Source organism: Diuraphis noxia, unplaced genomic scaffold, assembly GCF_037042655.1.
Source record: "Diuraphis noxia isolate RWA-SAM2 unplaced genomic scaffold, SU_Dnox_SAM2 contig0003, whole genome shotgun sequence".
Taxonomy (NCBI): domain Eukaryota; kingdom Metazoa; phylum Arthropoda; class Insecta; order Hemiptera; family Aphididae; genus Diuraphis; species Diuraphis noxia.
Window position 1 is genome coordinate 23,215,516 of NW_028301713.1, and position 23,555 is coordinate 23,239,070.

General features: G+C 26.8%; 1 protein-coding gene, 1 long non-coding RNA gene and 1 pseudogene across 2 annotated transcripts in view; 1 reads left to right on the forward strand and 2 right to left on the reverse strand.

The window, feature by feature from the left end:
- The first annotated feature begins 7,287 nt into the window (after positions 1 to 7,287).
- Positions 7,288 to 23,555, forward strand: part of LOC149057058 (uncharacterized) — a 36,656-nt gene continuing 20,388 nt past the window's right edge. Inside the window, exon 1 of the long non-coding RNA XR_016190726.1 lies at positions 7,288 to 7,363. This is a non-coding gene — a long non-coding RNA (uncharacterized LOC149057058). The remainder of the gene's footprint in view (positions 7,364 to 23,555) is intronic.
- On the reverse strand, positions 12,393 to 13,261 carry LOC149057059 (52 kDa repressor of the inhibitor of the protein kinase-like; annotated as a pseudogene).
- On the reverse strand, positions 17,685 to 18,852 carry LOC149057060 (uncharacterized). The gene has a single exon (XM_089224742.1). It carries the CDS (start codon positions 18,425 to 18,427, stop codon positions 17,714 to 17,716), a length of 714 nt encoding a protein of 237 aa, XP_089080868.1. The 5' UTR covers positions 18,428 to 18,852; the 3' UTR covers positions 17,685 to 17,713.

Here is a 23,555-nt window from a genome sequence, read left to right on the forward strand (position 1 = left end):
ATTTTGTTGAGTTTATTTTTCTGAAAATATAAACGTTTCAAAATTTTATTTTCATTAATTTCTTGATCTTTAATATTTTTTTTAGTTTCGAGAAAAATTGAGAATTATTTAACACCGTAATGTTATCAAACATGTGACCCGCTGCGCCGCGCGCATTCCCATACGGCCGGCCGAATACTTTCCGTGTTCCTAATAGTTATAAATTTATAATCATATTTTAGTTCTTCAAAACTAGAAAAAATATTAAAAATCAGGAAATTAATGAAAATAAAATTTTGAAACGTCAATATTTTCAGAAAAATAAACTCTACAAAATGGCTATCTTTTTTTTTTTTGGAAATAATTAAATAAAAAAATATATTTTTTAACTTTTTTACCCAAACATTAAAATAAATTTAAAAATTAAATAATTATGAATTTTGATATCTCCATTATTTTGTTAGATATCGCAATGGGTAAATTCTCGTGGGACACCCTGTATACCTGGCCAATGGTCGAAGAGTATCGTCCGAGCACAGATAGAACGGATTTTGTATAAAAGGACAACAATATATGACCACAGATGTTTATTATAATATAAACATCTGTGTGACTGTATTATACAATATTTTAATATAATATATTATGTTGAGGGACATGATGATGACACTCTTTTTAGTATTAGTTAGTTGTGAAGAGTGGATATCATTACAGTGTTGCAGACTTGCAGCTATTATAATAATATTTTTTTAATGAATGAGACTAGTTTCTAGATTCTAGGCTCTAAACAGCGTTAATTCCCAGCCAAGTGTCACCAATGGGTGATTTCTTAATTTAAAATATTCATGCTACTATCATAATATCATATACACTTATTGTACTATGTAGCTATGTTGTACAGATTGTGTATTTCATATTGTAAAATAAAATAAATAAATGAATAAGAATTTTTAATTTCTTATGAAAGTTACATAATCCAGAATAATAAATTTTTTGTAAAATGTTGCACTAAAATGTTGTGACTCTCATTTTGATTTTATACCATGTAAATGAAAAGAGTGTATGTTTTTAAACGATTTTAAAATTCAATATATCAACAAATATTAAAAGCAATATTTACACAAAATCAAAATACGATTAAGTGACTTACGTTTTAACATCGCAGTTCGTTTTGAAAAACTTCTGTGTTGTGGCTCACAGCGATTTCAGCTACCAATTCTATCAAAATTATCGCCGTATTTCCCAAACATACACCATATTTATTCGTGAACGTCAAATCAACTTGATCGAATATTAAGGGTGACAATTTGAACATACTCGTTTCCAAAAACATAAATATTAACTTTTGAGATATTCGATAGTATTCAGTTTTTATAGTAAAAATGGCGGAAATTCATTAGACGTATTGTTAGATTTTGGTAATTGGCTCATGACGTTTCATGAAAACTACAGTGCAATGTACAAAACGAATATTTCCTTGATAAAATAACGACCAAACAATATAATTCTTTAATTTTTAAATCCCATAAAAACACACTTGATATCTGAAATATTATATTCGGTATAAACACTATAAACGATAAAATAAACAATGCTCACTTTCCATACATTTTTAAATCACAATGTATACTATTACCAAACTGAAGCGTTCTAATTCCCATATTTTAATTTATTCTAGGTAGGTACCAATAAATTAACGTTTCATTTTTGTAAACTTACTATTTCTACGTATAAAAGTCCAATAAACTTATAATATTTAATTGTTTCACTTAAAAGATCAAACATAAAAATATTGTACACATTGACTATTTATAAATATTATGAATAAAAATAATTATTATAATAAATTACATTTCATCGCAAAAATTAAAATTAAAAATTAATCTAGATACTTTGTACGTAATAAATCGATGGCTTTTTTTGGAAAATCATCACATATTAACAACACCATTGGTTTTGATGACATCATTGTGCATTAAAAACGTGATTTTATATTCCAAACAATTTGCCTCTATAAAAACCATAATAATATTTACGTAAATAAATGGGACAAAAAATGAAAAATAACGGTTAAGAATGGGTGACTCAGGACAATATATTATAATACAATAAATATAGATTCAACACTATTTTTAGAACCTTTAATATATATTATGTATAGACTACCTAATACCTATATGTAATAATAAATTGTGAGCAATGTATATATTGGGTATACTTACAAATTACAATGAAGTTTATCTTATATAAGTTAAAAAACTTGAGCATTGTCTCAAATAGAAGTTGACTTTAGGGGACTTAGTATTTCTAAATTCCAAATAAGCCCTCCTCCCCAATTCAAAAGTTAGTAGGTACTGTATTCACTCTAAAAATCTAGGTTATTAGCAACTATGTAGATTTTACTATACATTAAGTTATTTATATTGAATGGTGGTGTTATGTTTTGAAAAGGCCGTGCATAGAATTTGTGGACATTTATATTATTTACCTATTATTCATAATAGGTTATAATTGTATAACTATATATTTATAATTATAATATTTTATTATAAAAATGTCTTTATTAATATTATATAATATTATATATTTCTTTATTAATATATTGACGAATCAATTCAAATTTCTCCGGAAAACAGCAAACTATAATAAAATTCAATTTTATGGCGTAAATTTGAAAATAAATAACACACTTTTAAGCAGTTTCAATTTTTGGAATTTTCAAAATAATCATTTAATATAACAATATTTGTTTTCAAAAAATTATAAAAATGTATTAAATATACAACATCGATTGTTAGTTAGATATAATTAATAACAGTTATATTATAGTACTACTACGCTACTACTTGGAAGTCAAATATGATTTATTAAATTCAAACTAATATTGTAAATGTATAAGCACTATAAACATTTACAGTCAAATAATCTATAGCTGCTACATTTCGAATAACAATTATTACCGATATAGCGTAGGCAGCGAGACTCGGTAACTTAGATCATCTGATCATATTATACTATGGATGGAGCTACAGCGTATTATTTTGAAGCCGATATTAGCGACAAGTCTCAGAATTAAGTGTTCGATATGGGGATACGTAATTAATTTCGTCACATAATTATCTATAGGCAGTGCCCAAGGTCAAAATATAACAATATAACATACAGATAAATAAGTGACGAATTGCATCTTGCATGCACATATCGAACACCTAATTCGGTGACTCGTCGCTAATATCGGCTTTATTCTTTTGTATTGGAATAATACGTTGTGGCGTAAATGCGTATTCCGTAGTTGGTATATAATCTAAGCCCAGTACCGTTTTACAAATTAGTAGTCAAATTGTGACGGTATGAATTTATTTTATTTTTCAACTGCTATTATAACAATATGTTAAGAGTATTGTATTAAATTTTTAAGCTTTTCTACACAACAAATAAATTTTGAAAAAAAACTAATAATGATTGAAAATCGCATATGTCTATAAATAGTTCAACTTAAGTCGACATTTTTTGAAAATTGCATGGTAGATAGAATATACTTAGATAAACATTCGGTGAAAATTGTATGTATCTATAGTCATTTTTTTAAAGTTACATCAAAAACCAAAATAGATTTTGTCGAAAACTGATTGTGCGTAAAATTTACCATTTTTCCCTTAATTTTTAATTTCTTTATCCCAATTATTTAGAAAAATATTTAAATTTTTTACTTTTGATAACAGACACAGAAAAAAATTTAAAAAACACACATCATGGTAAAATCAATACATTCCTCGCTCCGCTCAGAATCTAAAATTGTATATTATACGCGTGTTTAAATAGTAGGTAATATCTACCAAACGAGTCAATAAATCGAACCGAAAAAAAATTAGTTTTTAGTGGTGTTGGTACCTAAGAATGTCCAAATGTATGATTGAGTACTATAGTAAAGTATTAAAATCCATGAAACTGTATGTCTTATAGATAATGAAAAAAATAAAATAAAGTTCTCATTTTAAGTTTGTTGTATAATAATATTTCAAACAGCCATTGATCTTTTGGAAAAATAAAACCGATCGTTATTATTTTGTTTGTCTAATATAATATAAAAATGATTGAACAAACTACTGAAATGCGGTTTTATTGAAATTTCAAGAAGTCAAAGATTTAGTTTACATTCGTTATGTAATAATTGTTACCTATACTTATCTACAACTGAAAGTTTTCTTCTTGTTAGCATTCTTTTCCTTGTACTAGAGTTAAAGTTAATTCGTTTTAAATTATAGCTCAATAAAATATATTACAAATATATCATGTGATCTACTGAGTGGTTATTTATAAATATATAACATATATGTTAGTTTAACACCAGTGACCTACACTTACGATGTATATACTATACTTTAAGTACCTATTTTACCTAATTGCTGTGTGCTGTCGGTACGGTATGGGCATAATAATAATATAATTATACCTATAGGTTTTAATTTGAGTATGAAATAGAATAGAATATTTTTGTTTAATTAAATATCTATTTAAACAGGTCTCGCATTAGCTGGTAGATAGTGAATGTAATCGACATATTATATCGAGTGATAATAATATCATGTGAGTATTTATTTTAAACATTATAAACGTTAACTCATATATATATGTATTGTATATAGGTTAGGTACTCTAGTGTAGAGTCCAAGAGAGAAAAAACGAATTCGCATTTTTCGTGTTTGGGTAAGCTTTGACAAGGATTTTGTAGTTAATATATATTATTAAAATAATGATCGACGATTGTCAAAATTTAAATGAAACAAACATGACATGATCTATATTTTCTACACCCACATAATAATCAAATAATAATATTTTCTGGTTAGTGAGGCTATATATTATGTTATATATTGGTACCTAGTGAACGTTTATAAATCGTGATAAACTTTTATTAACACATAACAACTTGCGTATAAACTATAATTCACATTTTAGACCAATTATATGTTTATGAGTCACACATTGTTGATCTAAATATCAATTTTATAAAATTATAAGTCGTACAATTTAAAATTTTAGCTCAGATACGATATGTTATTATTAGGAATATATATTTTTTAACACCACTTACGTTGAAGGCACATTTTTTATGCGACTTAATTTGTTAATGTACGTCACACCCATTGAATGGTTTTAAAAACCTTCAACAGTTATATTTATATTAATTGAATATCACAAAACATAATTGCCATTAAATTACATAAGAAAATAAAACTTGTTGGTGGTAATTATATTTTATAGTTTCAAAAAAATTCAACGAATGAGATATCATCAAAGAAAATATTAATATATAAATACAGTTATGACATTATTAACATAATTTTTATGTGAGGATATAATACTTATAGAAGTGTTCAATTGCTATTGTTATTATTTTTGTTTTTGATAACAAACTCATATAATATTTATTTTTAAACAATGATTTTATCGTAATTTTTATGATGGCACTCATTCTATTTTTTATATAACTTAACTATTTTATTATAGATAATGAATATAAATTTCAATGTAAGTCAACGAAATATGTTATGTTATCAAATTATGATTTAATTTCAGTACGTGGATTTTATCACCTAAATGGCTAGATAACTGGTTTTTCGGTTAAAATATTTTTAAATTATTTACCACATATGTATCGTATGAACATTTTTGTGGTTATAGAAAATTTTATGTTCATTATAACTTTGTAAATCACCTGAATTTTCGCACACTAGTTATGGTTTATGAAAGACAAAATAGAGTTTTTAAACCGTTTAAAATATTATTATTTATAGTTCTTTAGGTCCATCAATAATATTCTGGCAAATTTCTAAAAAAAAGTATCAAAGCAAAATAAATATTTGAAAAATATTTTTAACTAGTGAAAAAACTAATACATTATTTCATTTAAGCTTAAAAAGTAAGTAAAAAAAGATAATAATAAAAAAATAAGGTATTTGACCATACTATACAAAATTTTTTATTCATTTTATTCAGAAAAACTTAGTCCGCAGGTACTAGGTACTATATTAATGTATGATGCAGTGCTAGTATATGAATGTATATATAGTATATTAATGATTTTGTTGTATAACATTTTGATAAAATAACAATACCAGTATTACAACAGTCAACAACTATCTGTCATCAAAATCTATCATAATATTTCGACCATTTCGACCATTTAAACTATTGTTTATTTAACATTTCTTAGATTTTTGTACAACTATAGGTCAACATTTTGTGGACATTTTACAAAAAGATGCGTAAAAAAATACATTATGGGAAATATCAAAACGCTCAATTAGTAGAAAAAATCGCAATAAAATCGATTTTATTGTAATCAGAATAAAAATATACGAACGTATAAAATATATTAGACATGACAGAATTCTCTTCAAATCACTATTCCCCGTCTAAAAAGCATTAGCTAAATAATCTGAGGTCTACTTATTAGCCTCCACAAGTCGGATACTTGTATCAGTAGTAAGCTCGACGGGAGATTAATACAAATAATAATGAACATAGTCACGAGAGTTTTGTTAAAATACAAATATTGACCTACAACTGTAAATATCTAACCTTATATTGTAGCTCTTTTGTGTAAGTCAATCAATTTATAATGCGTTTTCGTTAGGTTTAATTTATTATTATAACACATTATAATATTATGCATGTCAATATTTGTCATTAATTTATTATGCACTTTTCAATCATCAATCACACGACAAAACTAGGTAGGTATATCGATTGATTTTGATCGATAACCTTTGATAGACATTTATTATACAAATATTATGTTAATAAAATATAAAGAATTACTGAAAGTCTGAAAAAATATTAGGTAGGTATACTGAAAAAATTATTAAAATGTTAAATGATTCAAAAAATATTTAGTCATATTAATTATATAACCAAAATGTAATTTGTATATACCTTCAAAATGTTATGCAATAAATAATTATTTAGCAATTAAGACGCTAATGACCAATCCTTTCAAATTAATGTTGGGTTAAGATGAATAAAACACATTTTCTTTTACAAGACAATTAGATAAGACAGTATTATAAAACCAAAAATATAGAGCATAAAGTTAAAAATGATTTCAACACCGTTTGCTTTCCATTTAGAAATATTGCAAGCTTATCAATAAAATTCCAAAAGTTAAAATAAATATTTAAAAATGTTGATGATGAAAAATATAAAATGTTTATTATTACAAAACTTTACAAGCATACACATGTCATATACCTAAGTTTGTGAGATATACAATAATAATAATAATAATAATAATATTTTTTTACAGAATACAATTCCAGGACTGTGTGATGCCATGTAATAAACATAGTTATAATATTTGATAGACCACCAAAAAATCTGAGTAAGAAAGTCATATACATATATAATTAGGTTAAATGAAAAAAAAATAGCAAGCGATGCAAAATCAAACGTTCTAATCAGTATTAAATAGGTATTATTAACATACATTAAAAATTTAAAACTGTGATTATGATATTTTTATATAGGCTGCAATGACTTAGCAATTATAAAAATTGCAATTTTTTTTCTTGTAAATTAATTATTTAAAATTTTAAAATATTTATTTATTTATTTTATATTGTATATACAAAGATATATATACCGGACGTTTTTACCAAAATTCCTACTAATATTTAATACCGATGAAGATTTATAATAAAGTATAATTTTAAATTAAAACTGAATATAATAGGTATTATTAATAAGTAGGTACCTATAAGGTTAGGTTAAGGTTAGATTAAGGATAAGCTAAATTAATAAATAAAACTATACTATGGACCACTCAGTTTAGAAAACTACAGCAACATAATTATAAAATTTCTACAAAGAACTAAACATTACAACCTTATATAATGTATCGACGTATCTTTATTAATGTTAATGTTAGCCAATAACCTTAATTTTTAAGGCTTAAATAAATAAAAAAAATAAAAAACAAGACTAAACAAGTTTTAGACAGTTATAATATTGTGCTGAAAATTCATTGAAAGATAGATTGAAAAAATCAATATATTTTCTACTGTTATACCTAGGTACATTAAGATATTGCATTAAGAAATTAATAGGTACTTTTAGTAAGTTTTTCGGATATAATTAAGATTTATATAGTGATCTTTCCGTATTTGTTTTAAAATTAATCCGTTCTAATAACTCAGAATATCATGAATAAGCATTTTAATTAATTTTTATTAAATACAACTTTAAGTTTCGGTAGATTAAAATTGAGTGTCGAATTCATTTGACATGGACTTTGAATTATAGAAACCTATGGAAACTGTTAAGAATTTCATATAAAGTATTACGCAATCAGTGAAACATTCAGTGAAAATTTCAAGTATCTGCGGTCATTTGTTTTAGAGTTATATCATTATAAGAAAATCGCTATAAGTGAAATCCAGTGAAAAATTTAATTTTAATTTCCGGTGGACATTTTTTTTGTGATAAAGATTGACAAACCTGTAAGGAATCTTGTATTAAATTTTCAAAGCTTAGATATAAAAAGAAATTTTTTTATGAATTTTTAGCTTAAAATAATTTGCGAATTTTTGTGATTTTTATGTATTTTGTCAAAATTCTAAATTTTAATGCTTATAAAAAAATTGTGACTAAGAATTTATTTTATTTTTCAACTCCTATTGTAGAAATATGTTAGAAACCTTGTATTAAATTTTCAAGCTTTTCTACCCAACAAATAAATTTTGAAAAAAAACTAATAATGATCGAAAATTGCATAATATACCTATTGCCTATAAATAGTTCAACTTAAGTCGAAAATTTTTGAAAATTGCATGGTGGATAGAATATACTTATATAAGCATTCGGTAAAACTTTCATGTATCTATAGTCATTTTTTTTAAAGTTACATCTAAAACCAGAATCGATTTTGTCGAAAACTGGTTGTGCGTAAAATTTCCCGTTTTCCCCTTAATTTTTAGTTTGTTTACCCCGAATATTTAGAAAAATATTAAGAATTTTTTCCTTTTGACCACCCCCCCCCCAAAAAAAAAAAAAACCAACTAGATTCACTTTCTGATTGAACGAGGTATTGAAGTCAAAAATCGAAGCACTTTTACTGCCCCAAAACGTGATGACAGACACAAAAAAAAAACACACATCATGTTAAAATCAATACAGTCATCGCTCCGCTCAGAATCTAAAATATATATATCCAATAAATTCGGTATTTCAACGTTATTGACGACCACTCGATATAAATACCATCAAGTGTAGTTGCGAAAATATTATTGTTCATTTGACAGTTTAAGTACCAAATAATAAGGGCATATCGGATTTGAGGTTCTACAATAACAGACGTTCCACTACTATTTTTCTGTTGTTCCAAAAAGGCAATCTTCTCCGGGATATATAATTTATTTTGTCAATCGTTGGCTGTTCCCAATTTTCAGAGTTGTAGACCGTCAATTATTTCAAAAAACAATTCACCCTAGCCAAACACAGTATAGGTAAGTATATATCGGTATGAAGATTTATAGGAAAAACGATTAGTCTAATGCCAAGATATACACTTCAAATTTATATAGAACCAAACTAATAAACAACTTTTCATTATTCGTACAAAATCATTCAATTTAATTTCTTTATGAGGTATAAAATACATATTTTGTTGTTATTAATAGGTGATTGTTCATCGTTCCCAATAATTTATGACTGATTGCACGAAAAAAGGTATATGACTCATGTCTCTTGCCATTCATAGAAAAATCTATTTATTTTGGTTATAATGATTTAAACTTGAAAGCATGTATTACAATTACCTCTATATGACTAATCTTATATAATTTGCAATAGACAACTTACTATACTAACGAATAATGTACAGAGTGATTCTTTAACTGTATATTTAACTGAACCATCAATATTACAAACGATTTTGATTTATTATTTTTTTTTTTCAATGATTCATGTACTCGAAAAACATCATAAAAATAATACATTTTTTAAATTACAACAAACTGAACTATTTTTAATTTCATAATATGTAACAGAACATTTTTATAATAATTTCGATGCATATATATATTAAGATTCCCCTAATAAATAAACCCGGAAAAAATAATCCCGAAAAAATTTGAAAAGAGTGTGTATAGGTAGGTACCTACAATATCAGTAGTATCATAGTACCTATGTAATGTACAATAATATTATATTAATATCTATACTGTCAAATACTGATACGTATTGTGTAATGTGTATATCATATACTATTTACAGTGATTACGGATTAGAAGAATAAGTATACCTACCCTATGTAATACTCTATAAGCTATAGGTGTTTATAATTATACATGACAAAAAATATTATTAAATTAATTTTTTTATTTCATATATTTATATATTTTTTTCTACGATTGACTTTTTATTTGATATTACTTAAATAGCTAAACTTGTATTTTTATATTTATACTAATTTATAATTATAATCTCTAAAACACGGAAAAATTTGGTATTTTCCATTTTGTAAGTGGATTATCTGGGGTTTATTTTTTCGGGGTTAATTTTCGCGTAATCAGTGTTATCACGTATCAAATATTGAAGCAAAATATTTATAGTTTAGTATTAATAATAATTGTTTAGATATAAATTTTATTTTTAGAAAAATATTCTACTTTTGAATTTGATGATTGTTATAAAATATTGTTAATTTTACAATTAAAATATATACAAGTCACATTAATAAAATAGTGCACCTAAGGAAAAGGAATTTTTATTTTCAAAAATATTAAGTATAGTGTTAGAAATACATCAAAATAAGTAATAACATTATTTTTTTTTAACAAAAATGTACCGATTATAAGTGTTAACTATTGAAAAAGTCACTACCTATATTATGTTTTATTTGAAAATTTTACACAATATAATCTGTTATCTGTTGTTATACTTATATGCATGATTCGGAATAATCTAATCATTTATTTATGAAATAGTCTATTTAGTAATCTCTTAGTAGGTACTTAAAAGTGTCCCTAACTCATGTGTAAATCAGAACTTCCTCTTTTAAGATTTTTAAATAAATAATTTTTTATGATTTAAAAAATACAATGATGAAACACTATTATCCTGATTCTAGGACTGTAGATGAGATGAGGACTCAATACTTTAGCTCTGTGTCGTGGCCTGGTGGCCAGACTTTTTTTTAATTACATTTTGAATGAAAACGGCCTTGCATGTTGGTTTAAAACAATTGTGGGTTAAACCCGTCATGTGAATATTTTTTATTTTAATGCTTTTAATTATTAGAAAATTTATAAAAATGACCAAATAAGATTTTGTGATAAAATATTACAAAAATATAATGTATAACTGAAATTATTAACGCTATCTATTGATAAAACTTTGTACAATGTGTATACAGCAGAAATCATTGCCATCTATCTATAAGAGTAAAACACTGTGCTAATTTTTATTACAACTATTTAAAGAGTAAAATGTTCTTTTGACTTTTAGTAAGACAAGTTGATTGTAAAACAAAATGTCTTAAGTAATGAATAATAATTAAATATATTATATCTACTTAAAACTTTTGAATTGATTCTTTGTGCTCCAACATAATATAAATGATAAAATGAAGTGTATAGAATAAAAATAAGTAAATATTAAACATAAATAAGTTATAAAAATAATTGTAAAACTTAAAGATTTCTCATGCACTCATAATTAGTATAATCGGTATAGTTTAATCATAAACAGTGCTTTTTAAAACAAAATTTACACTGTCAAAGCACGTCACATTCGTGCAAAATCGTTTCCAGTAATTTGGGCGTTTCGCCAGCATCGCCCCAGAGTGAAAATTTTCAAATTTATAAAATTGAACCACACCATCATTTAGCACGCATTTAGCATGAATTTGCACGACTATCGCCGAAATTCGCACGATCGTCACATCCGTGCGAAATCTCCAGTAATTTATTGTGATTCAAATTATAAAAAATCATATTTAAATAAAAATCATAAGTGGAATATAAAATATTTGTTTAATAAAAAGCCACATAGAAATCCCAGGAATTCCAGGATCAATATAATATGACCTATAAAATATCAAAATTATTTATGTAGTTATTTTTACTTTTTATTTATATTTATTAGACGAAACTACATCAATTATTGTTAGAGATTAGATAACAATTTTTATTATAATAATATTATAATGTTTTTAATATGAACTTCTCATTTTTCATGTAAAACAGTTCCGTACCCAGGATTTGTTTTCGGGAAGGAGGGAGGGAGGGGGCTTAAACATTCATACTTAACTCTTTAGGAAAATAGGAAATAATTTAAAAACATATATATATATATATACCTACAAAGTATTTAATGTATTATGCATTCAATAGGTATATTAATGTAAATTGTCACAATTTAAAATCTAAACGCCTTTTTTTTTTCGACGCAAACATATTTAAAATAGTATCTGTATCAATTTGTATGTCTCTGTGTATATTCATAAGTGCTAACCAGTTTAATCTTGCCTCGCCGGTAGAGTTTCTTAAATAGGTCTTGATTCTTTTTAAAGAAGAAAAACTTCTTTCAACCTACGCCGTTTGATACAGGCAAGAAAGTTTTAGTAAAATTTTTATATGTAGGTATAAATCTTCGAGGCATTTTGATGATGTGTCTAATGCATTTTTTGGTAAGTCATTTTCTTCATTAGACCATTTTTGCTTCCAAAATTCAAATTAATTTTTTAATAAGTCCATGTGAATGTTTTGATTATTAGATCTTAAATCTTCTTCATAAAAATCAATAGCTGGCTGTATATATCACTAAATGATAAATTACCAATTTTGCTTGGTAATAAAGAAGATAAAGAAACAAAAATATTAGAGTTTATTTTAAAACGTTCATTAAATGATGCTAAAATATCATCTAAAAATGGATAATATAATGATTGACTGTAGTAAGAAACATGGTCATTATTGAGTATGTCATAATTTTCTCGATGTTTTTGAGTCCCGACTACTCTTGGTATGGTTAGTGCTGTACTAACTTCTTTTGCAATTTCACAAGCACGATGAAATATAGAAACAAAAGTTTCTTCCGTTCGTAAATCTTGTAATTTTTGAATTGTGAATTCTACAGATTCTATTGCAATGGCTAAATCTATATTTTCTGTTTGAAGATATTTTGAAATAAAATAAGTTATTCCAAGGACCTTTTCCAAAATACAGATAGTTATAATAAAATTAAAATTACATATAGATTTATGTAATGGAAATTTCATTCTATAAAGTAATAAAACTGGCACACTATACCGAGTATAATATAAAGTAAAAAGCAAAAAGCAAAAAAGCAAAAAGCATAAACATAAAGGCATAATTCAAAAGCCAAAAATTGATGTTGATAAATGATAGTAGGTATATAATTGGCATATTGCATTATTTTATGAAGGTATCACCACAGATTATATAAAACAATTTAAAAATTAAAAAGATTACCTATATATTCTGTGGTACCACGAATGAGATTATCGTTGTCAATATATTATCATGGGGGAAAACCATAGACCTTAATGGCTTAATATACTAAAAGGTCATCCATAGGCGTGCGCAGGCCTCTTTTTCAGGATATGCAGAAGGTTGATATAGCGCGCCCTGAAAGTTATTTTAAGCTCGAAAAATTCTGACAATATGTATACACAATTCATAAATATTGAAAAAACCTACTGTTTAATTAAAAAAATATTGTAATAAATACCATTACATAATACAAGAAGTATGTATTTCGCAAATACTTGGTAGTTGATAACTGATAACTGCAGGATGTTTCAATTTTCCAGAGTCGATGTTCGCCTCTCACAGAACTTCAGGGTATGCAGCTGCAAAATCACCATTACAAGCTGCTTCTTTATTTGTGTTATTGAATGATGTTGCAGTTTTTTTAAAGAATCATACAAGAGAATGAATGTATGGAAAAAAACAATTAATATAATTATCAAAATATGCTGTTATTGGCGTAACTCAGTAGCTATTTAATTACCACTAATGTGTACAATTTATTGATTACTCATAGAATGTACCTTAAGTATCAACAGTAATATTAATTACTGCATACGTAGCAGTACATACTGATATTCATAATATAGCAATACATACTGGCATTAATAGAGCTAATAATGTTAAAATATACTTACCAAAATATGCTGCTTTAATTAGGTACGACAAATATGTACACTTTATAGGCTACTACTATAAGATCTACCTTAACTATCAATAGTAATATTTAAAACTGCATCCTTCAATTTCGACGAACCAAAGCGTTATTTAAAAACTATTGTATGTATCACCAGTATATACTTTCATAACGCCGACAAACAACAGTTTTGTTCCCACGTTACTTGACATTAATTAGCTAAACCACCAATTAACCTACATACTAACGGCAATAATATATTATACCACAAATAAGGGTATTGTCATACCTGTAGGGATATTTGAAAGATCCACCGTCGACATGAATTTAAAATATGTATTTTGAACAGAGGTTAGGCTACCAAGGACAAAACAATACGTACTTCAAACAGTCAAAAGCAATATTTATTGAATAGGTAAAAAAAAAAAAGAAAACAGTACATCATAAGTATCAGTATTGTAGCGTCCCAGCATACAGGAGGACAAACGACTTGTGTTGAGGTAGATGGATTGAGTGTAATAAGTATAACAACTTAATTTGTGATTAATTATTAGATATTTATTTGATTATTATGTAAATAAAACACTTTTTACTGCACAACTGATTTAGTTGCAAAATATTCTAAGTCCGAATAATTAAATTGGACTGGTGTCTGGCGTGAAGGTGCTTGCTCTGACTCTGGTGGCTCACGTCTGAATTGGGTCTAATCGGGGCTCTCCTATATAGTCTAGATAGTCCTACTCCCTGTGTTTCCTCTCCTATCGATAAGATAAGTATGTGTCCATTACCTAGTCGTGCAAATGCGGATATGCGTATCACTATAGGATACCGTAGCATCCCACGCTCGTGCGGCCGTTCGGTCACATCCTACTATTCGTGACACACGCCTAATATCAATAAACCCGATGCCCTAATTAGGTATCTAAATGATTTCCTGCCAACACGATAATTTCGTACAATGAGCTTCTCTTATTTTAATATTCTACTCGTACCGGCTATCGAGATTTGATACAATGTGATCGGTGGTAAAATCATATGCCCCAGGGACACTCACATATGCGGTTTTATGTGTTTTAGCGGGACGTCAGAACATTGCACCTCCCCCCTAAAAAAAAGGTTTCTGTCCCCAAGACAGAAATCTTTAAATAGCATTGTAACAGTTACTTCACATTTTTAGCTTGTGTACAACTTCAAATGTCATATGTTTTACAATTTCGTAGTTTTACATGCAATGATTAAAATGTATATATATCTATATTATACTTATCGCATTTACAATGATTAGGTTACAATAATATTAATGTTTTAGATAATTTAATATATTTTTGGTTAATAGTTATATTAATAATATATTTTTTTCCCGTTTGTACTTATATAATAATAAAGATTGTGTTAGTAGTACATTTATATTCCATAAATCGTTTATTTATTTGATTAACATAATTGTCCTATAATACTTATAATAATATTTTCCCATAACCGAAGTTTACATTATTTTTTTTCGTTTCATTTTTTTTCTTCTTATAACAATATTAATAAAGTTCCTCTAATTAACTTATCCCTTTAATGTAATTCCCTTAACCATACATTCTATACGTTTTAAGTGTATATATATATTCCAGTTTATACTATCCCGTTTTCTACCGCGGTGGTCTTGATCAATTCTAACATATGGACGTATCCGTTACAACTCTTTTTCATAGTTCTTGAGTCGTAGCGGTCTATCCATAGTAAACCATTTTGAACTGAAATTACTTCTTTATTCCACTATGACGTTATTATATTTAATAATTCTACATAGGATATATTTATATGTTTTTTTTCTACCTATTTTTATCTAAAATGTTTTATTAGATTGTTATACCCCATTTTTCTGATTACGTAATCGAATATACACTTCGTAAATTGTACATCAGTCCGTAGGTCATGGGCATGTGTTATATTATGTGTCTTTTTACAAACTACATCATGAGTTTCTTGGAGGTTCAGTAATCTCCCTATTTTATTGAACTTTCCGATATCAGTTTCGAATATTATCTCTTTATTTGCTAGTTTTTCTAACCTTATACTGAAATTTTGGTCGAACTTCGTGTCGTAACAGGTGATGTTAAGAACCGGAACCGGGTCTATTTTTAATTTATGTAATACCCTTACATCCGAATGTCCGTTCCATAGTACGATTATATTAATTTTATCCCCATGTGCTAAATATTCCTCTATATATGCCTTATCTAAATTATTTAATTATGTGTTTAAACTTAACTCTAATTGTCCTAAACAAGTATCTCTTAACACTTCCTTACATCTAAAAATACGCTTAATTTCTCTTCGTTTGGTACGCAATCTATCACTCCTCCTAAGTAACGGTTTTCTCTTATAATCCAGTATTCCTCTTGGATCCATTAGCCAGTTTATACATAAGTACATTAATTCGCAACAGGTTTCATTTATTCCTACTTCCCCTTTCGTACAATCCCACAACAGATCGACACCCCCTACGAAGAAGGACGTAACTCAATATTCACTACTTTTCAGGACAGTGTTAAAATGTTTTCGGAATTAAATTCTTATTCCCATGGTGATTGTTTTTAAAATTCTTTTTTCTAATTAGTTTTTATTTCTTTTGTAGCTTGCTGGAAATGTATTGTTTTTGTTTAATCACCTTTTGTTGACCTAAGTCTTTGAGTTACGTCTTTTTTTTTTGAGACTATGAAGACGTAACTCAAGTTAAGTCTTTTTTAGTGGGAAATGTTTCGTTTTAACGAGGACGTAACTCAAGTTAAGTTTTTTTTCGTGGGAAATATTTAATTTTCATGAAGACGTATCTTGATTTAAATAATGATATTAAGTCGATTCATTTGAGGAAAGAACTATTTTAATGAAGACATAAAGCCAACTATATCTTTATTTGAGGATAAAATTAAATAATATGCAAACATAACTGAGTATAATTATATATAAACTTTCATTAGGAAACTTAAGTTTTCCTTCTTTAATTATTAAGTACCAAGAAATCATTAATTTTTTTAATAACAAATAATTAAGGTAATTTAAAAATAATAAAACTTAAAAATCAATGCCGCAATAATATTATCAGTCCCTTCACTGTAAATATTAACAAAAAAAAAAATTTAAATGAAATAAAATGACACAACTTTCAACTCAATGCCATAATGTTCTGTATTAAGTAAATACAAAAATACTACTAAAAAAGTATTGTTTTATAACAACGAACATAGATTATTAAAAAATAAAATACTTAAGTTATAATAATAATAATATCAGTTCCTTTACTGTCAACAAAACGAAATAAAATATGTTAGAAAAAAAAATATGACAAAAAGTAATGTTCTTTTAACAATAAACTTAGATAATTTAAAAATAAAATACTTAATATTAGGTTATAACAATATTAATCAGTCCTTTCATTGTCAAGATCACAAAATAAAATATTATGAAAATAAAAAAAAATAATAAAAACTTAAAACTCAATGTAATAATATTGTGATCAATGTAAATAAAATAATATTCAAACAATAACATCTTAAAAATTTATAGATTTAAAAAAATTGTGATACATCGATGGAATTAGTCCTTTAGTGCATAAAGATAACAAATCTTGCAATTTAAGTCTATCTATAGGAATTTTAGAGTTATATGCTTTTACTGGGAAATGGGTCCGTGCTTGATGTCTCCCTGGTTTTTTTTTTAAAATCATATCCATTATGACAAAATCTGTGTTCGAATACTCATACTTAATTTTTAAAGTAAAAGGCATTTCAAAAGATGTCGATATTTCTCTAATGTTATTCCATTTAATGATTTTGTTGTTAGTTGATTTTTTCCAATTTAAATCTGCATTTTCAACCATGGGTTTGAAGTTAAGGAAATCTTCATTTGACATCTCAAAAACCAAATATGAATTTTTATTCAACTTGGCACATCTGACTAATGTAACCCATTGAGACGGTACATAAATTACTTTACCTTTTTTAGCACACTCTATTGTAGCGTGCATACTGTCACCTTCATTTTGGGTGTGTCCCACCTCCAAAAATCGATGGACAATGGTAACTTTAAGAGTTGCAGATGCATATTCCCACATCGAATAAATGAATCGGTTTCTGTTTTGACCGCCACAGTTGTCAGAATAAAAACTGAATTCCTTAATGCCACTGTCCTTCATAAGTGTCATAAACTTTAACAAACATGTAGCAATTTCGTTTGATCCTCGTTTAGCATCAGACTCAGTCCACATGTAACAATAACCTTGGCGTTTTCCAATGTCAAATATAGTGAAATTGTAAGTTGCATATTTACGTTTATAATAAAAACTACTGACTTCGCATTGAGGAGCTGTCAATACCTTCTGTAGGTCAAATACGGCAACACAAAATGTGGGATCTGATAATGCCCTTCTTTTGTCTTCTTTTTTAAGTTCTCTTGCTAATGATTTGTTTAGTAAATGTTTATCATATAAATCTTTTTGTTTAAGTTTTTCTTCAGGACAAGCCAGTTTGTATACCTCACATACATCACATTGGTCTTTCTTAGGTTTAAAAAAAGACAAATTAAACTCAGTATTGAATATATCAGTATACTGTCTTAAAGTAGCATTTATTACACTGTTATTGGAATTAATCAAAGGTTCATCTAAAATCCATTCCAAATATAACCTGTGCATTTTAGAAATACAGAGACCACTTTCAAGATATTTTTTTGCTGTGTTTTCCCTAACATAGTGAGAATCAACTATAGGAAAACTATTTATATGCTTCCTAATAGCATTTTTAACATCTTCTTTTATAGATAATGGTCGATTGCTATGTTTTCCCCTCATATCTGTATTTAAAACTGGAGATGTTATTAATGTTTTGCAAACATTATCAACAACTTTGTCGGATATAGCCAATGTTTGTAAAAACATTTTTTGACAAACCTGAATCTCTAAATTGTTGATTGGTAAATAATATTTTCTAGACTTGTTTCTTCTTGACTGCGACGCTATTGAGATAGTTATTTGTTTTTTTTCAAATATTTTTACATATTTAGTTATGAAATCACGTTGCCTTATATGAGTACCCAATCCCCAGTACAAATCAAAAATGGTTTTACGTACATCATTATTCAATTTGTCAATACATTTCATTCTACATTTATCTGTACAAGGTGGTCCCAGTTTTTTTGCCTTTATAATGTTGCCCTTCCGGTTACAATGTTCAACCCCAGCATTCAATAGTTGCTTACTTTTAACATCATTCCATTCTTTTCTATTTGTTTTACGTTTTCTTTTTGGAGATTTTTCCATGCCTGTTTTACGTGTTCTTTTTTTTACAATGACAGCATTCTCAACCTGTTGACATCAAACAAAAAACTACAATAATTGTGTATAAAATGTAATTAGCTGTAGGTACATAGGTAGGTAGGTCTTAATAAGAGATACCTACACCTATTTCAAGGCATGAAAAATTATTTTTTATAGTTTTCCATATACAAACATTTTGTATTGTGAATAGAAACATGCCAAAGTATATAATTCCAGATACAAAAAAATACTGTTTTTGTAATACCTAATATTATAATTGTTTGAAATGTAGATTTATAAATTAATATGATTAAACATTATGTTAATTTAGGCCAAATTATTATAACTCAAATGCTGAATAAATTATATTATGATTTGTTTAAAATAAAATACTCTATGAAAATTTTTGAAAATGTAAATAATAATGGCTGTAATTGAATAATTTCAAAGGTTTTTTTTGAAATTCCAAATTAAGTTTCTATTCAACCTCATTAGAATTGAATAACAAATCCTATGAAAACTAAATAGGTAGTTTTTTCACCAACACATGCAGGTGAATAGAAACATCACACTTAAAAAATTTATAAAATTAAATTTTATAGTTGGGTAATTATTGAAATTTCTATTTTGTGGTAGGTGCTTGGTAAGACTCACATTTTCATGTACTCTAAAGTGTTATCCATATTTTAGATTTAGAGATAATAATTATAACAAGTGAACGGTGTATCTGTTTCTATTCACCCATTTTTACAGTATATAGAAATAAACAAGTGCAGTAAAATATAAATTAGCTTTGAGTTCCAAAAGCTCAATATACTTAAGAAAATAATAGGGATATTATAAATAACAAAATATTATAATCATTGTAATAAAATAAACTCAATAATATACTTACAGTGAGGGTTGCAGTATTTGATGAGATTTCATCAGAACTTGAGCTTGATATAATAGCTGGTATAAATTCAGGGTCTTTATCGCTATCATACGTTATACTTTCATCTTCATAATTATACTGAAATAAATTTATAATTAGAAAAATTATTTTAAGTACCATGACACTGATACAGGTGGGTTATTGCTTGGTTACAATTTAAAAATATTTACTTACTTCATCGCTACTTATAGTTCCATATTCATAAGTATCCAGTATGCTTTCAGTTTCACCCGATGACAAATACTGTTCAAAAAAATTAACAATAATTTATTGAAATAAAATCATAATAAATAAATAAACTACAATAACTAAATTACTTAAAATTACCATACAATTAAAATCTAATAACATTATATTTTTATTGTCACTGTATTTTCACTTATATTGTAATGTGAAAAAGTAAAATATCAAAATATAATATTAGTCATTAGATTTTAGGCACAATAGTTTTAAGAATAAGAAACTTACCGTGTCATCTTCATTAATAAATATTGGTGTATGGTTATCCATATTAATTATTAAGTACAAAAAACTACCAAAAACACAAGAAATTCAAACGAAAAAATATATAATAACATTAATTAGTTTGTATTTAATAAAATAAGTAATGCTGTAACAACACTGCTGTATACCAATATGAATAATAATAATTGTGGTTAGTGATATTAATCATTATCATTCTATAATAATTGTATTATCTTAATTGTTGTAGTATTTCTAATTTTAGAACGATCATAACAACAATACTATTTAATATTTTCCATTTTTCCCGAGTTACGTCTTTATTCGACGGAAATTTATATTTAAAAATAGACGTAACTAAACTTACGTCCTTTTTCGCTAATAAGTCAAATAATAGGAGTTTATATTTTATTTGATTTATAACCTCTTTGGCAGAGTTGAGTTATTGCCGTTTTCGTCGGAGATAAAGAAAAAAAACGGCTATCAGATTATGAAATAAACCAAAAAATGAAAAAATTGAGTTACGTCCTTCTTCGTAGGAGGTGTCGAGATGTGCGATTGCTGTAGTCTTACGTCCTAATTCAGTCCTGCTAAACGGTTCGTCCATACTCTGATTTGCTTCACTTAAATGTTTAACTAAACACTTTGACAATTTATCTTGTTCTATTTTATTCTGGGCCTCGTGCTCTCTTTTAATTAGCACCATTTCCAGTTCAAACATAAAATCTCTTTCTCTTATCCTAAAACACAATTTATCTTATTTAATACTTATATCTATACCTAATTTCACTAATCATGTACTACTCTATTATTACTTATGTCTACCACTTTTTCTTTATACAATATTTAACTATCTATTTTTCTTTTTCATATTTACTTTATACTATGGTCTCATAGTATTTCTTTACATCGTTCTTATGCACGGTGACCTGCTGTCTACCTCGTGCTATTACCACGTTTTCACTATCTAGCACTTCTAGAATTTCATATGGTCCTTTCCATAACGCGCTTAATTTATTCTTTTGGGTTTTATCTTTAAGTAATATTAGATCTTTTATCCTTAAGTCCTCACCGTGAACCTTTTTATCATAATGATTTTTAGATTTTATTTTCTTTTGTATTAATCTTTCTCTCGCGATTTTATGTGACTCTTGCATTTTCTGTTTTAGATCGAATACATAATCGTCATAATTATATCTAGGTTCTGGATTACATTTTAATTTTAGTGGTATATCTAAATCTCTTCCATACAACAACGCATACGGTTGGTAATTAGTTGCGCTGTGTTCTGTCGAGTTATATACGAATAGTGCGTAAGGCAGTAACTGATCCCAATTATTTAAATCTTTATCTACGTAATGTCTTAGATATTCGGCTAAAGTTCTATGTGACCTTTCTAAACTACCGTTGGTTTGTGGATGATAAGGAATTGTATTTATTTTGTTAATCTTTAGTAATTTACATACTTCGGAAAAGATTTTGCTAAGAAAATCAGTGCCCTGATCTGTTAAAATCGTTCGAGGTATTCCATGCACGCATACGAACTTAGTAACAAATTCTTTCGCTACCGTATTCGCCGTGTGGTCATGTAACGGTACCCCCAACGAATATTTCGTCAAATCGTCTTGAAAAGTAAGTATGTACTTGAAACCTGACTCAGTTTCTATTAATGGTCCTACAATGTCCATAAATAATTTTTCGAATGGTTTAGAACTTGTCGTAGTGATTACCATAGGACTTCTGTGATGTTTGTTTGTAGTTTTATTCGCCTGACATGAAGCACAACCTTTTTTGTAATCTTTTACTTCCTGCTTTAAATTTGGCCAGTTAAATTGCCGTTTAATTTTTTTATATGTTCTATGTATTCCTGCGTGACCTCCTAGTAAGGAATCATGAAATTGTTTAAAAATAACTAATTTTTCCTCCTTACTGCATTCTAATTTAGTACAGAAACAATATTTTTAAAAACTAATTGTCATACAAATGATTCTCACTATACTCAATTATGCATAGTTTTTAGTTAATATTTCTTTTGTTGTAGTTTATACGAAAACCGTGACTTTCACAAACCTTCTACCATCATACGTTTTAGTTATAAACATTCATAAGTACGAATGATTGGATAAAGTTATAATTTAACCATAAACCTTTAAAGTGTTCATATACAATAGATGTTACAAAACAGTAATTAGAAAAATAAAATAAAATTCTTTATTAAAATTTCATATCAGAATTTTCCAATTTTTGTATACGAAGTACACTATATTACTGTAAACAAAACCTGTATAATAAAGACAAAATTTTCAAAAAACACATACATTAATTCTAAAATAGTTTGACGCGTTTATAAATAATACATAGGTAATATCATAAAAAAATACCAATTAAATAACACGACAGATCGTTTATTCGTTTAAACGTACAAGGTTCGAGCAACAAAGGTGTCCGGGGTGCGCATATTATTATTATAATATGCTTCCGGCCCTAACAGCCTTATTTCATTGAGAGAATGTTGCAATCGCATGACGTGTTCTCTCCGTTTTATTCACGTACTATATATCAAATCTTTGTTCACTAGTTTCAATTGTGTATTGCTAATTTTGATATTAGAGCGAACTGATCCTTTATTAAATTTTAGCTAAGAAGATTATCAAGTATCGCTCGTTGGTATTTTACAATATATAC